Source organism: Marmota marmota, unplaced genomic scaffold, assembly GCF_001458135.2.
Source record: "Marmota marmota marmota unplaced genomic scaffold, marMar, whole genome shotgun sequence".
Lineage (NCBI taxonomy): Eukaryota > Metazoa > Chordata > Mammalia > Rodentia > Sciuridae > Marmota > Marmota marmota.
The window spans coordinates 1,004,410-1,021,487 of NW_026000223.1; the positions used below are offsets into that span (position 1 = coordinate 1,004,410).

A 17,078-nucleotide genomic window follows, 5' to 3' on the forward strand; every position below is an offset into this window, starting at 1 on the left:
TGATTAGATGAAGGAATAAAGATGCTGAGGGAAGGGGAGTGGCTCTAGGATGTACCTCACAAGCATTCACTCTCCTGCCATTTCAGTGAAGTTTTCCACGGGCTCAATAGTCAGGAGCATTCTAGGACATCTTCTCCAAAGTACAAGACAAATAGGTGCATCTTGCATCATTACTAGGTAAAAGAAGTTGAGCATTTGGGTAAGCCTCTTTGGGTTTGAATGACACTTTATTCCACAGGTAAGAATATTGCTCTGGCCCATAAACTATGTGATCTAGGTAACTACCAGTTTTGAATAGATCTCAGAGCATGAAAGGGCTCTGTAACATGTACATCAGCCCTGGTACTTGATCCATGTGATCAAACAGACCCTATTGCTTTGGAAGTGTCAGTAAAGGGAAAAGATGAAGTGAGAATGAATGGAGCTTATGGCAAGTTTCAGGGAGAGAATTAGCTCCCCTAATGCAGTCCCTGCGATCCTTGAATAAGGTTATGCCAATCACTGAAGGAATAAACACCTTTCAAGAAATAGCAATTAAAGTGTCTGGTGGAAATATTCTAGACTATGGGTACAGAATTGCCCATTATGACTTGGGTTCTATGGAACTCTTCAAGTCATAAAGTTGAATAGGCCCTGTAATCCATGATCATATCTTGGTACATCCAAGATCAAGACTGAGCAGGACCAGAATCCATGAGTTCAGGGTATGGATAGGCTGCCCAAACTGCCAGCAACCCTCTGTCATCTCATATGGATAGCCATGTGGAAGTTCCCATATGATCAACTGAAGGAAGAAGGAAAATCCTGGGCTTGGTTTATGGATGGAGTAGCTCAGTATATGAGTGCCGGCTGAAAATGGGTAGGATGACCTTGAAAAACAGTACAGAGTGAGAATCTTCTCAATGGGGAGAGGCATAAGCACTGCACCAGTATGGAAGTACTGCACCTGGTATGGAAGCACTGAACCACTTTGTATGGAAGAGGTGTCTTGAGATTAAAAAAAAAAAAATCTCTAGTTCCTGGGTAGTGATTAATGACCTGCCCATCTAGTCAGGAGCCTGAAAGAAAAAGGATGGAAAGATCAAGACAAACAGGTGTGAGGTAGAGGCTTGTGGGTGGACCTATGGGAATGGGTACAAACTGTGAATATTAATATTCATCAAGGAAGAGACACTGAACAACCAAGACACTGAACAGCCAGTGGACATGACTCTTACTGCCATTGGCCATCTCAGAATTAGCATGATGGATATATGAACAGAGTAGACAGGGTAGCAGAGACAATGCATAACTAGGGGATCCACTTCACAGCAAAGGATGTAGATGGTATAGGCCTTCAAACACAAATACTACATTATCTAGAAGCCAGTCTCACAAAATGCAAAAACAATCTGTGGGTCAATAGAAAGAGTAGGAAATATAAGAAATATTTTTATAGCCACCACAAGTTCCAGTTTGCACTGTACAGATCCACATCTCCACCTAATTGACCCACTGACCCAGCCTCTGAGCTCTGAAATCTATCACTGCCTTTACACTGAGGGTGTGCTTCTTTTAGACTGCTCCTCATCAATGACTGTAAGAGGAATACCAAGTAGGCCTGTACCTGCAAGATGCTGGCCTTCTCTAAAGGGCTAGTATGGCTCAAGCACTCCCCATAGGCCTGGCTGAAACTTGCTTAGAACAGCACTTGGTCTAGAAATAACTTCTTTATTCCCTTCTTGCTTTCTTTTCTCCCTCTGTAGCTTCCTTTCTTCTTCACAGGGGCAGAACTGCATCATAGTCTGATGGCACCTCCATTAACCCCTTGTTCATTTTCCCTCTCTAGTATTTCCTTTCATAAATCACTTGCACATCTAATCCCATCTTGGCATCTGTTTCTAAGAGGACCTAGACTAACACAGGTGGCTTGAATATGTGCTGGTGGACATCTAAGATAGAATGGCAAATATGCCAATCTTGCCATGCTAAGTATAGCCAACTGGTAATGGCTGCCAGGAAAATGCTGGGTTAATACTCTAGAGCCGTATCTGTTCCATTGTAATGAATGTCATTGTCTGGTGGAAAGGTCCGCCATGAGGGCAAAGGAATAGGGTCTTGGCCTTTCATTAATCACAACTGATGAAATTTCTATCAAGAAGGGTTATGGTCAGAGAGCTATTGTATGTTAAACTCTTTTTGATGATGACTGGCATCCATAATGATAGTACATGATTAATGATAATGATGGTTAATGATTAATAATGATGGTTATGAAATAATTATGGAATTGTACAATATGATTATATAATCATATGTAATTAATAATAATATTTAATGATGAATGATAATTATGAAATGGTATTATATCATTGAGAATTCTAAAGTGATACTAAATATAAGAAAATTTGTGGCTTAATTATTTAAGAAATAGATTTCACACTGAGTCATATGGAATCTAGAGAAAAAGATTGAAAGCATAAGGTTTTGTTAGTGTTTTCATCTCTGGCTTGGGGTGACTGTGCTCTGATGAGCTGAAGTGAATATTCTTCTTTCTTGGCAGGTCTACATCATGAAGCCCATCATAACAGGAGGCTAGTCATGAGTATTACTCATTTCCTTTCTGATTTTATACTTTCCAAGCAACATTCTGATGTTAATCAAGCTTTAGAAGTTGGTTTCCTACTGAAAACAGAATATGCTGACTAGTTTTCTGGTGTTTTTAGTTTTTCTAGTATTATTTTTTCTTCTACAAAGTCATCTTTAAAATTATAAAATAATACATGTTTACCATAAATAAAAATTAACAAGTATAAAAGCAAAATTCTAAGTCCACTTCTTACACATAGCTTCTTTCCATAGCTTTGTTTAAGCTTTGTTTAGCTATGTGTAAGAAGCTTCTTACATATAGTTTCTTTCCATAGCTTTGTTTAAGCTTTGTTTAGCTATGTGTAAGAAGCTTCTTACATATAGCTTCTTTCCATAGCTTTGTTTTTTGTTCTTAATTAATTGGTTTCTTCATTGGATATCCAGTACTCAAGATTTTTGTTTTATGATCTTGTTTTAAAAAAGAATCTCTTGTGAATTGTCCAGAATTAATTAGTAAAACTGAGTTTCTAAATACAGAAAACTGAGAGTCAACCCTTTCATTCATTCGTGAGCTAGTCTTTTGTTGCCTTTTATGATAGCCAACAGTATACTTTGCAAGAAGTATAAACATTATTTATCATTCACAGAATATAAGAGACTAGTTTAGGAGAATATGTGTAGTGCTGAGCTCACTGCATTTTATGATTTATTTAGCCCTATGAACTACTACTCACTTTTTTGTATGTGAATTGTATCACTACTTTTTTTCAAGGAGTCTTTTCACATCCACCCACACTCAAGGATAGAGTGAGAAAAATAACTTTAGTCCAAGTGTGAATCACTATGCACCCGCTTCAACAGCTTTTTTAAAAAGAACACAGGAAGACAAAATTGAAATTATATAGATGGGCTATTTTTTGTTTCTTAAGATTATTGTTATATTGGTTATTTCAAACTCAAAGCAGCTCCTAATGAGAAAAATTAGTTCCCTAAGATGAGTAAGGTTAGTATTTCAGTTTTCATATAATTTATTTTGAAATATTTTACTCAGTAGAGAACACATGGATTTTTTAAAAATGCTTTCCTTACTAGGATTCAGGGAAATCATCTTGAACTTAAGATCCCTAAGGGAAATTATTGTTTTTAAGATCAGAAAAGACAACTTATCAAAATAACATTGATAAAATTATAAAGACAGATAATTGCATAACTTAAAAAACTTAAATCATGGTTTTATAAAGAAAGAGGGATTGAATTATTTGCATAAATGAACCAAAGTTACAGAGTGTACTCATTTAAAGCTGATGAGTTTTAAAAATAATTTCAAAAATCTGATAAAATTATTATTTTTTTTAGTTGTAGATGGACATAATACCTTTTATTGATTTATTTTTATATGGTACTGAGGATCAAACCCAGTGCCTCACACATGCCAGGCACATGCTCTACCACTGAGCCATAATCCAGCCCTGATAAAATTTTTTGAGAATAACTTTTTAGATGGCACAGTCATTATAGTGAACATTAATACAGAAATCTGGTTGATTATGGAGTTAAATTTAGACATCTTTTCCTATAGATTAAAAAGATTTTCTCCCAAAAGCAACTCATTTACTCTCTCACACTTTCATCAAATTAGAATTTTTATTTCTATTTTATAGCACAGAAATAAAAATTCTCTAAAATATTAATAAACTTACCCACTTTATCTTTTTCATTAAAGAAAATGTGGAATTATTTTGTATTACATTTATTATTCACCAGTTTTCATAAAATGTAATGCTGTAAATGTAGTTACCAAAATATACTGTAGAAATATCTTTGTGAGAAGCTATGGTTTAGTAAATATTGCATTTGTTCAAGATGGTGTCAGGGAAGCAAGCCTACTGTTCATAGGCTTTATTCGCTAATCTTCATTTTCTGATGTTAGAAGTCAGACATGATTTAATAACATTTTGAGGCAAAATTTATGTGCCTTAAAATCTTGTTACAACAAAGAGCCATAGTAGTGTGGCAATGTCCTTTCAGTTATCAGACCCAGTGGGTTAGACTGAAAAGTTTGATCATCTTCTTTTTAAGGTCAATGATTGTTGCTTGAGGAGCTTTGATACATTTGTTTCCATTTTTTCTTTTCTTTTAAAATTTTAATGTTGCCTTCGGGTTAGTCAAGATATCAAGGTCGGAATGCAAATTTGCATACTGCCTTAATACTGAATTTATCTCTGGCTTGGGAGAAACTGCTCTTTGCCCTCATGAAGTTGTTCTTAGTTTCATGTGCCCTACTGCTGTGATTCTTAATATAGATGCTGAAGTTTAGAATCCCATAAAACCATTGCCATGACTATTTATTACACTGACTCATGAAGCCAGTTTGTTCTGGAACATTCCAAATTTATTTTTTGTCCTTATTTTCATACATGAGGAATGAAACTTACTTTATTTTAAAATTGTATCTTATTTTTTTGCTGTGCTGGGAATCAAACCAGGGCATCCTGCATTCTAGGGAGATAACTCTACTACTGAGCTACTCCCCAGCCTCCAAACTTTGTCTTTAAATATGAACCTATGTGAATGGCCTTTTCAGTGTCATCTGAGTTGAAATAAAGGTTTTGAAAGCATACTTGCTTTCATGCAAATGTTATCTTCCAGTTCAACCAGATGACAAATTATTAATAAAGCAATAAATAGACACTCTTTTGTCACATTCTCAACTTACTTAATTCCATGTCTTGTAGGACTAGTTTTTATAAGTCTTACCTAAATATGATTTTAGAAGCCAGAGAAACTGGATTTAAATTCCTAAAGATACAACAGATTTGAGGGCACAAATGAAATAACAGAATAAATCCATGGTAAGATCAACATTTAGGGCCCAGTAGAACTCAAATTATTTCTGAAAAATAAGAATCCAGAATAATTACACATATAAACCAGTTTATTAGATTGTCAATGATACTTTGAGACAAATTCAAGTTATTTTATTTTACTTCATATAAACAGAGGAAGGGAGGAAAGTTTTAAACTTCAAGCTTTGTTCAGCATGTGTGCAGTTAGCATCCACAAAAGCACCATTGGATATGGAAGAATTAGCACCACAGAATTTTAGGACCTAACTGTTAACATGCATCACTGAAAAACTTGGAACATGGAAACCAAAGTATTACATGGTATGGTCTATTATAAACAATACAAGGCAATTTATGATTTCTTTTTATACAGTACGATACGATCACAATCAATGAGAACCTTTTAAGTACAATACAAGACAAAAAACACTTTGTACCCTGTTAACACTACAGCAGTTACAGATTTTAAAAAAAATGTTTCTTGTAAGAGGCATTGGGTTGAATGATCCCTCCCCCTCAATTTTTAAATTCAGAGTTGTATAGTTACATGATCTCTTGAGAAAGTATTTTCAAATCTACGTGTCTTGTACCTCAATGCTGACAAATGGTGGTTTGAAAATGGAAAGGCTGGATGAATTAAACAAGAAACCGAAAATCTGGAAAGAGTCAAGAAGTACTCCACTGTGGTGGAAGGTTTTCCACATAAGATCAGTTTGAAAATGATGCCAATGGTGTTGATACTTGTCTTCCTTTCCGTGGAGGAATGCCAAGTATAGAAGCCTTGGATTCATGATGAACTTCGGTTCATTTCTTTCACCAAATGTCTTTATTCTGGAGTGTAACATTAGAGATTTTATTCCTTACTCCTCAACTGTTTTTGTAGTATCATTGGGCTGTTCCTTATGCTTGGTTTGACAACAGTGAAAAGGGTTGATATTCTCTCTGGATTTAGGGCAATTTGTGAGCTAAAGAAAAAATATTAATTTAAATTTAGCAAATAGGAAATTTTAAAGGGAGTTCCACTATTTTTACAGTATAAACCCATTATATTATTGAAAACCTTTCTGTTAGAAAGCATGTAACAAACCCTTAATTTTAGTTGTGCCTAGGTCAATTTTGGCATATGAGAAGATACTGTATAAGAAATGTGCAGTAAGAATAGATACAGGTATATTCAGATCTCAATGCATTGATGCCAAGGAAAATATATTTTTACTCACCAAGAGAAGAATATACCTTGAAGCATCTATGCAGACACATGAATCAATCATGTATCTGCCCAACTTCTAATTCTGGAATAGTGATAACAGGGTCATTTAGGAAAAGTACTCAATTACAGTACAGCAGCAATTTTATGTTGTCTATATTTAACAGTGAAACATTTTTGAAAATAGAATCAGTACTATACGGTAAGTTTACAATTCACCATATCTATACTTGTAATACATGCGGTTATTTGTTTTCCAAATTTTTAAAAATCCCACTAGGACCAACATCTTTCAGAACAACAATCTAACATTAAACAAAACTTCCTAAGGAAAATATTTAGCATCACAGATATTTGAGAAAAGTCTGTTATTCAGCATCACAAAATACTCAATCGATCTACATTTAAGATTGTTCATGCCTTGACATTAACACACCTTTGGGTTAATATATCTTATTTTAAAATGAAAACAAACAAACCAAACAACTGACATGGAATTTGTCTTTAGTCTCTCTTTGATAAGGACAGACCTGATAAACTTGACTTCTTTCTATACCATGTAATGATGACTCCATCTAAGGAACTGCATTTACATTTAGTAAAAAACATTTCAAACTAGAGATAGAAAAATGGCTACACAAAGAAAGAATTAAAGATAAGTAACCTTATAGAAAAATGTTTTGATTTTTTAAAATATTTTGTTCTCAAACAAAAAAGAAAGCAAAGTTTGTTCACTTTGAAATATTCTGTTGAAAAACATTCTGAATGAAAAGTTAGCCTATCTTAATAAATGTCAGGAAGATGTTAAGTTTAACTTGAGAGGGTAGAACCCTTTTGAAAAAATATCTTGCTTTTCTTGCTGAACTACATCCATTCTATAAATCTACCCATTTCCTGAAGAAGAAACACTGCACATAGCAGTATATTTATGTGAATGATTTAAATTTGATAATTTACCAGGTATGACTGACTTGAGCAAAGAAGAAACGAAACTGATTTACATTAAAAAATTCAGCTAAAATAAAACTGAGCTGTGATAGGCTAGCTGAATAATTTTGATTGCCCTTATATTTGATCAACATTTCAATTAAGGTAGTAAAAATTAAAAAAAGAAATTTAAAAATAAAAACTGTCCAAAAATTGTTCAATGATAAAGTCTTCAAATTTTACAATATTTTAACTTCAAATGATTGTAGACTAACTTAGACAGTTTTGCCATTATCACATATACTTTTGTTACTCTTAAGTTTTATTTCTGTATTGCTCATTGGCTATATTATGTAACATACTGTTCTGTTAAATTAAAATAGTTTGATTTATTACATTATACTCTAAGTGGCTTTAGAAAAACATATAAATAGGATAAATTTATAAAAGGATAAAGAATATTTTAAGAGATTTTAGACATATTCTATACAGACAAATAGCTAGTTCAAGGTAATAAAGTGCCTTCTTTTCCAGGTAATTAATTTTTCACTAAAATATTTTAAGGCTTATAGCTCTTATATTATTTAATCTTTAAATCCATATAGTAATCTTTAATAACTAGCAGCTTAAAATTATAAATTTAAATTATCAATTCTGAATCCATCTTGTGGGGAAAGGAAAATATGTATAATTTCTAAATGCTGGGACTTTTACATAAGACTCTCATGTTGCTTGTGAACAATCAGGTTTACGTCATAATCTACAGCAGCCAATGTCCCTCAAAAAATTCAATAGAATATTTAATCATATGGCAAATGGGGCCATTATTTTGTTCATTTATTCATATATTCTGTTTTATTTACATTTAAAATGATTGTGCAACCTAAAATGAAAAAGGCCAGAAAAAACTAACAGGGAATTCTTCAGATACAGGCATAATGAATACCTTTTATTGCAACAGACTGTGCATAACCTGTATTGATGCCAACAGTTAATATCGAGCATTTATATTCTTTTTTGCTTCTACTATCCATGGGTATATCATAGTAAAATACTGGTATCCTAATAAGAGTGTATCTATATGATATCAATAAGCATACGGAATTCTATTTATTATATATTTAATTATTTCTCTTTGGGGATATATATGTTTTAAGTACATCTGTATACTCAGTTATTTAGACAGGTCCAGATTTTAGGAAAAATTATGACAACATACATATCAACTGCTCAGTAGCTCTTAACCATTAAAACTCAATTAAAATATTTGAATATTCATTTTCGGGAATTTAGCTATTTTGAAAAGATTACTGAAATGAGGTACAAGATTAAATGGCCAGGATACCTAAAATGCTTTTCTGATTGCCACTGGGTTAATTAAAAATGTTCCTTAAGTTAAAGGTTTTGCAGTCAGGATAGAGAAGGTAAGTGAATACTCATTGAAAAGAATGGTTTAAGTTAATGTTCCATATTATTAGAAAAACAGGAATTACCAGTAGGGGAAATGCTAGTCTTAGAATTGGGTTTGGCTTTGAATCTAAAGCCTAGTGAGAGTAATTCCAGGGTTTAAAAAATTAAAGTGGCATAAACCTTTATAATTGCACATTCCTTTACCAAAGTGCCACGTTACCATATATTTATCTAAAATGCACGATTCTATTTTTCAAAATCTAAATACATAAACAGTTTTACCCTTCCCATACTAGTATAGTACAATTTCACAAACTTAGCAGAAATATAACTAGGAAGATGAATTATAAGTTTCTAAAAACGATATAGTTTGTGTGTTAAAGAAAAATAACTGTTAAGAGCCTTTGTCATTATGAAGACTCAAGTCCAAGTATAGACAAAGCATTCCATGAAACTTGAAAACATCATGAGAGCTTGTTTAGGCAAATTTTAATAATACTGTGCCAGGCAACACACAGATGTCATATGTTTAACAGAAAACAAATTGGTTTAGTTATCCTGTTTTTTATCTATTTTACTACATGTTATACTTACTCTCTTCAATCACTGAAGCAATAATATTATCTAGAAACCCAAGTTTTGAAAACAGTAGTAAATACTGAGGTTTCTAGCCTTAACTGGTCATTCCTCTGTAGTACAGCAAAAATGTCTGATGAGTGGGTTATTGATTTTCATGCTTCTGTCTCTTTATTCTAAATAGAAGCACTAAGTAGAAGTATACAGAGATAAAATAACGAGGACAAAAGCACAAATATATAAATATAAAGAGACCAAAGCACAAATATACAGAACGAATAAAATAGTAAGTCACTGTATGAAAGTTCTGTGTATGACTGAATTTGGTCAATCAGGAAAAGAGAATTAAAAATGGAGATTTCCTTATCATGTAATAATTGTATGAATATATATTTTTATAAATAAATGGCATGCACATAAATTTAAATTTTGAATGTTTTTGTTATTTCTGAATGTAATTAAATTAAACCAGGGTGTTGTCTCATTATAAACCAAGGTCAAAATTTTATATTGTTCAGGAGAAAGAGAGAAGGTCATGATTCTCAATGGCAGGTTATTTGGGTTCTGTTATAATACAAACTAAACACTGTGGTATATTGCTCCTTTCAATTAGAGTGAAAATGCTGGTGTTGGATATGGTGGTGCATGCCTGTCAATTTCTAGCTACTGGGGAGACTGAGACAGGAAGATCTGGTCAAGAGGATAACATACTTGAAACCCACCATGGGCAATTTAGTGGGACCCTATCTCAAGATAAATAAAAATAAAAAGGTCTGGAGATCTAGCTTAGAGGAACAAGGCTCCTGGTCTCAATCCTCAGAACAACCCTCCCTCCCCATCCCATCCCCTCCCCCCTAAAAAAAAAGAAAGAAAAGGCTAGTAAAAATATAAAAATACTAATTTTTAAAAATTGGGAGTAAATCATAGTCACAGAACATTAATGTCTACCAAAAAAGATTCCTGTCCTTTTCCTCCATTTTGAGAATGTATAAGAATGACTGTATAAAAGCTACATCCCTGGCCTGGGGATATAGCTCAGTGGTAGAGTGCTGGCCTGACATTTGCAAGGCCCTGAGTTGGATCTCCAGCACTACAATTTAAAAAAAAATTTTTTTTTTTTTTTCAAAAGAAGAATTTGAGCCAGGTTGCATGGGCCACACCTGTAATCCAGCTGCTTGGGAGCCTGAGGCAGGAAGATTGCAAGTTTGAGGCCACCCTGGACAATTTAGAGATATCATGTCTCAAAATAAGAAATAAAAAGGGCTGGGGGTATACTATCAGTAGTATAGTGTCCCTGGGTTTAATCCCCAGTGGTGGTGGTGATGGAAAGCATCTGAAAAACAAAAACGAATTATATAAACTTGTCTTTTGTCTAAGATGTAGGATGGGATAAAAATGTCCCAGTCTTCTGAGAAAATTAACAAACTTTAAAAATGTAAGTAAAATCAGGGCTGGGGTTGTGGCTCAGTAGTAGAGCACTCACCTAGCAAGTGTGAGGCTCTGGGTTCGATCCTCAGCACCACATACAAATAAATAAATAAAGGTATTATGTCCAACTACAACTAAAAAATAAAAAAAAATGTAATTAAAATCAGTTACCATGATAAATCACTGATAACAATTTCCACAAACCCAATATAATGACAGATTTAATCACAGAATGAATATTCACCTATAGAATCTTCTCAGTTTCTGAGTTATAAAAACATAATACCTTGTTGGTAAATAATAGGCTTTGATAGTTTTAGTAATTAAAATTTGTTACATAAATACTGCAAATAAACATTGAAATGCAGAAGATTCTAGAGCGTGTATATATGTGGTGCTAGGGATTGAACCCAGGGCCTCACCCTTTCTACACAAGTGCTGTACCACTGAGCCACATCCTTAGCCCCAGATTTGCAAAAGAAGTTGCTGACATGTGGGAACTTCACACTATATGAAATATTCCAACTGTATTTAGCACATATAACACCCAAATAATGTAAGACTCTACAATCTTTCTTGCTAATATACCCAGATATTTTCTTGACTTTGCAAAAGCTGGGTAGGCCATTATGTTTACTTAAAATAAGTTCTCCCTGGTAGCAGTCCTGTAGTGGTGACATGAAAGATTGGACATATATATGAGAACCGTTCCTACTATATTATTTAATCTGTTTTTTTTTTCTAATATTCATCTCTTTTTATAGCACTCTCATTTACAAAATGCCTCACAATACTACAGTAGTTATTTCTCACAGTATACTGATGAGGAAGGCAAAGTTAATAACTTGCCTGTGCAGTGATGAAGCTCCAGGAAACTTGTAGAAGTCTCATGTAGTTTCTCTTCTGTAGGCAATAACCTGGCATTGCTCAATGCTGAGCACAATATATGCTCTTTGAGGCCAAATACTGGATCTCATCATCTGCTGTAATATCTTGATCTACTGCTTAGCTCATGTGGTATGCACAATAAATATTGCCCATCTCTGACTCCTTGAGAAAAGCTGTGCAGGCCTCCTTTTGCTTCTCCACTACAGTAGGGTAGGTAGCATTATGGTCTTAAATAATAGGGGTAGTATTACTCATTCTTGAGTCTTTATGACACAGCCTACCAATGACACAATTACTCCTAAAACTTTGAATTATTCATCTGTACTTTTGCCAGGCATTTGAGTTAAAAGTTGTGCTGTGTGTATGGTAGATGGTTCTTTTGTAAGCTAATCCAAACATAATAAATCAAGGAAATAATCTTCACAGCTACAATCATTAGCATGAGTATGGAGCATACCAGAAAGAGATGAAAGGATGGTTACACATGTACAGCAATGGGGATCGGAGGACTAGTGGTTCTTCAATTTTTTGGCAATCAGAGTAGGAAAGCCAAGACCCTTGAGGAGATAGTGATTTTATTGAACTGGGTGAATGCTGAAAAGGTTGGATGATGACAAGACTTTTCTAGTTTTAAAATTCTTTATTTTGTTGTTCAGTGCTCAAAAGTCTTTCTTAAGAAAACATAATAGTTAAAACCCCAAAGTTTTATGTTTTGAAACTCTAGAGCAACTGCTAAGCATCAAATGTTTCCTTTTTTAATTCCTTTTTTGGTGAATAGTTTATAAAATATTGAATAAATGTATTAAAATTGCATTGATACAGTGTGGACATTTATAATACTTTATATGTCTGCAAAATTAGTATCTGGGAGTTTGTTCCTACTCCCACTACTTTATATAAACTTGTTGCCTTGAGAATAGGTTGGTTTCACTAATGATGTACAATTCATAGTCTCAATTCCCATTTCAGTGAGTGAAATGTGAAATTATTTCTTGTAAAGATTGGTTATGGTTTTAAATTATCAGTGAAAAAATATATAGATTTGATATTAAATGTGGATCTATATATGTAAATAAAAACACTTCTAATTACAACATTTTGATTGAGAAGCAATGAAAATGTAAGTCAGAAACTAGAAAGTAAAAACCAATTTTTTTTTTTTTTTTGGTGTTGGGGATTGAACCAGGGACCTTAAACATGCTAAGCACATACTCTACCACTGAGCTACTTCTCTTACCTCCTAAAAACCTATTTTTTATTAGCTAGAACAATAAGTAGATGGGAGGAAGACAGGTGATTTACAATAAACTTTAACTTCTGATCAGCTAGGACTTCCTTTCAAGCAGAGTGCCCTCACTGAGAAATGAGGTTTATAATTCTTTAACTCTAAGATCTCTTTGCCTTTCTTACATTAAGCTCATATCATTTCTCATATTCAAATGGGAACAAGAGCCATATCCTCATTTTTTCATCTGGTAAGAAACATTATTGGCACTTACTTAAAATTAATTACTACAATTAAGATGATGGACTGTTTAGAGAGTTCAACTTACATATACTACTGAAAATAAGGTATCAGTCTTTAGAGTTGGGAACATATATCCTTGAAGCTTAGTGTGTCAGCACTATTGGTTCTCCTCATGAGTTAAATTGTCCTAATGAGGTTTTCATGGTAATTCAAATGTAACTGCCTTTTATAAGAAGTAAGACATAAGTATCTCAATAGAAAAATAATTTGACAAAATATTGCATTCATTCATGTTCAAAACACTAGAAAAACTAGGGTAATAGGAACATACCTCAACATTGTAAAAGCTATATATGCTAAGTCCATTCTAAATAGAAAAAAAGTGAAAGCATTCCCTCTGAAAACCGGAAAAAGACAGGATGCCCTCTTTCACCAATCCTATTCAATATCGTTCTTGAAACCCTAGCCAGAGCAATTAAACAAAAGAAAGAAATTAAAGGGATATGATTAGGAAAAGAAGAGCTCAAACTATCCCTATTTGCCTATGACATGATTCTATATTTAGCAACCCCCAAAACTCCACCAAAAGCTTCTTGAACTCATAAATGAATTCAGCAAAGTAGCAGGATATAAAATTAACACTCATACAGCAATCAATGACAAATCAGCTGAAAGAGAAATCAGGAAAACTATCCCATTCACAATACCTCAAAAACAAAAACAAAGTAAAAAAACTTGGGAATCAATCTAACAAAATAATAAAAAGACCTCAACAATAAAAACTACAGAACACTAAAGAAAGAAATTGAAGAAGACCTAAGAAAATGGAAAGATCTCTCATGTTCTTGATAGGCAGAATTAAAGTTGTCCAAATGGTAATACTACCAAAAGCACTATACAGATCCAATGCAATTCCCATTAAAATCCCAATGATGTTCTTCATAGAAATAGAAATAACAGTCACAAAATTCATTTGAAAAAATAAGAGGCCCAGAATAGCCAAAACAATAAGTGAGAAAAGTAATGCAGGAGGCATCACAATACCAGACTTTAAATTATACTACAGAACTATAGTAACAAAAATGGCATGGTATTGTCAAAAATAGAATTGAAGACCAATGGAACTGAATAGAAGATAGAGACATAACCATATAAGTATAGTTATCTCCTACTAGACAAAGGTGCCATAAACATACATTGGAGAAAAGATAGCCTCTTTAACAAGTGGTGCTGGAAATCCATATGTAGTAGATTGAAATTGAATCCCTATATCTCATCCCACACAAAACTTAACTCAATGTGGATAAAGGATCTTGGCATTAGATCACAGACACTGCTGCACCTAAAGAAGAAAAAGTAGACCCAACTCTCCACCATGTCAGCTTAGGAACTGACTTCCTCAAGAGCAAGAAATAAAATCAAGAATCAATAAGTGGGATGGTATGAATATGAATACACAACCAGTGTAATTCCACATAAATCTAAAAAGCTTATTCACAGCAAAGGAAACAACGAAGAACATGAACAGTGAGATTACAGAATGGGAGACAATCTTTACCACCTGCACCTCAGATACAGCATTAGTCTCTAGGATATACAAAGACTCAAAAAACTTAATACCAAAACCCCCCAAATAACCCAGTCAAAAATGGGAAAAGGAAATTAACAGACACTTCACAGAAGAAATATGAATAGTCAAAAATATATGAAAAAGTGTTCAACATCTCTGGTGGTTAGAGAAATGCATATTAAAATTACACTGAGATTCCTTTTCGCTCCAGTCAGAATGGCAATTATCAAGAATACCAAGTCACAATAAATGTTGGCAAGGATGTGGGGGAAAAGATTCAGTCATACATTGCTGGTAGGACTGCAAATTGGTGCACCCACTCTGGAAATCAGCATCCAGATTCCTCAGAAAACTTGGAATGGAACCACCATTTGATCTAGTTATCTCACTCCTCAGTTTATACCCAAAGGACTTAAAATTAGCATACTACAGTGACGCAGCCACATCAATGTTTATAGCAGCTCAATTCACACTAGCCAAGCTATGGAACCAACTGAGGTGCCCTTCAACAAATGAATGGATAAATAAACTGTGGCATGTATACACAATGGGGTATTACTCAGCCATAAAGAAGAATAAAACTATGGCATTTGTCAGGAAATGGATGGAACTGGAGATGATCATGCTAAGTGAAATAAGCCAGTCCCAAAAAATCAAAGCCCAAATGTTCTGATATGTGGTTGCTAACCCATAACAAAGGTAGGGAGAAGAAGTACAGAAGTTTATAGAAGTTCATTGGATTAGACAAAGGGAAATGAAGGGAAAGGAGAGGGGATGGGAATAGGAAAGACAGTAGAATGAATCGGACATAACTTTCCTATGTTCATATATGAATACACAAACAGTGTAATTCCACATCATGTTCAACCATAAGAATTGTAATGGGTTAACTCCATGTATGTATAATAAGTCAATATACACCCTACTGTCATGGATATTAAAAAAAGATAGGGCAAATTCTACATTAAAGTAGGTCATATTAAAGAGAAGTGCTTCATGTTAGTTTTTTTTAATGATATCAGAATTAAATACAAGCATAGTAAAACAATTTAGAAACCAGAAGGAGGAAAAAATAGTATGAGAGGGCAGAAGGAAAGTAGATGCATAGAGATAGGCAGGAAGTGAAAGAAATGGGAAAACAATGAATAAGAGTTTCAGAGAATTAAAATAATTAGAAACTTAATACTCTGGCTGCATTTCTTATTTCATTTGGGTACTTTTCCCATAAAACTAATGTAAGCACTCTAGCACTATATGGCTGTCCTTTCTCTTACTCATGGATTACATGCAATTGAAACCAATACCTATAAAAGCAAGAAAATGGCTGTGTGTATGCTATCAGTCTGTGACAGTGTTCTGAGATGCTTTTGTGTTCCTGTAGAATCTTGAAAGTGGAGATGGTTAAGGATGTGGGTGGACTAGCCAAAGATAGTTCAATCCTCTCCTTTATTTAGTTATGTCAAATTCAGCCATCTCCTTGTTAAGAACAGAATTCTCTTGAAAATGACAATAGAGGGCAAAAATTCACCCTTTACCTCTATTAGAACTCATTTTATAGTATTATGGCTCCCAAGAATCACAGTATACTCTTTGCTTAAATGTATTCCTGCTCCCCTGGACCTCAATGAATCTTTGCATAAAATAGCAAAACTTAGCTATGTATAATTAGGACTTTCAGCAAAACAAAAATGCAACCTGGATGTTGCTTTTTTTGTTATCTACTCTTCTTCCATTTATATAAGCTTTACCAGGAACTTTAGATTAAAGTGAGTTTCTAACAATAAAACTGAACTTATCAGGTCCACATTATGTCATTTTGAAACTGGTATTAAGGTATCACCATATTGATAAACATTGAAAGCATTCTTTCCAGCATGTTTTAATAATAGAGATACTAAAAGAATTAGCTCCTTACCTGGGATTATTTTTCACATTTACTTTCTGAAGTCAAAATAGGAGGACATAAGAATTCTATAGCCATCTCTATTGCTAAAGTGTACCCACCCATGTTTCTATTTTTAGTAGCATAATTTAGAATCTCCCAAAAGAGTGTATCTTATTCATATAACACTAAGGTGGGAGAGTTGTTTGAATGTAGGTGTATTATCACTTAATATTAGAGTGCATTTCTAACCCCTGAATGGTTATTATTAATTTGCTGCCATGATTTTAGCAGTAGTTATGTGTCAC

At 33.7% G+C, this 17,078-nt stretch overlaps 1 protein-coding gene across 1 annotated transcript in view; it reads right to left on the reverse strand.

Moving 5' to 3' along the window:
- Positions 1-5,485: 5,485 nt before the first annotated feature.
- Positions 5,486-17,078, reverse strand: part of Purg (purine rich element binding protein G) — a 37,473-nt gene continuing 25,880 nt past the window's right edge. Inside the window, exon 2 of the mRNA XM_015501240.2 lies at positions 5,486-6,379. Within this exon, the coding sequence (XP_015356726.1) occupies positions 6,275-6,379 (105 nt within the window). The 3' untranslated portion in view covers positions 5,486-6,274. The remainder of the gene's footprint in view (positions 6,380-17,078) is intronic.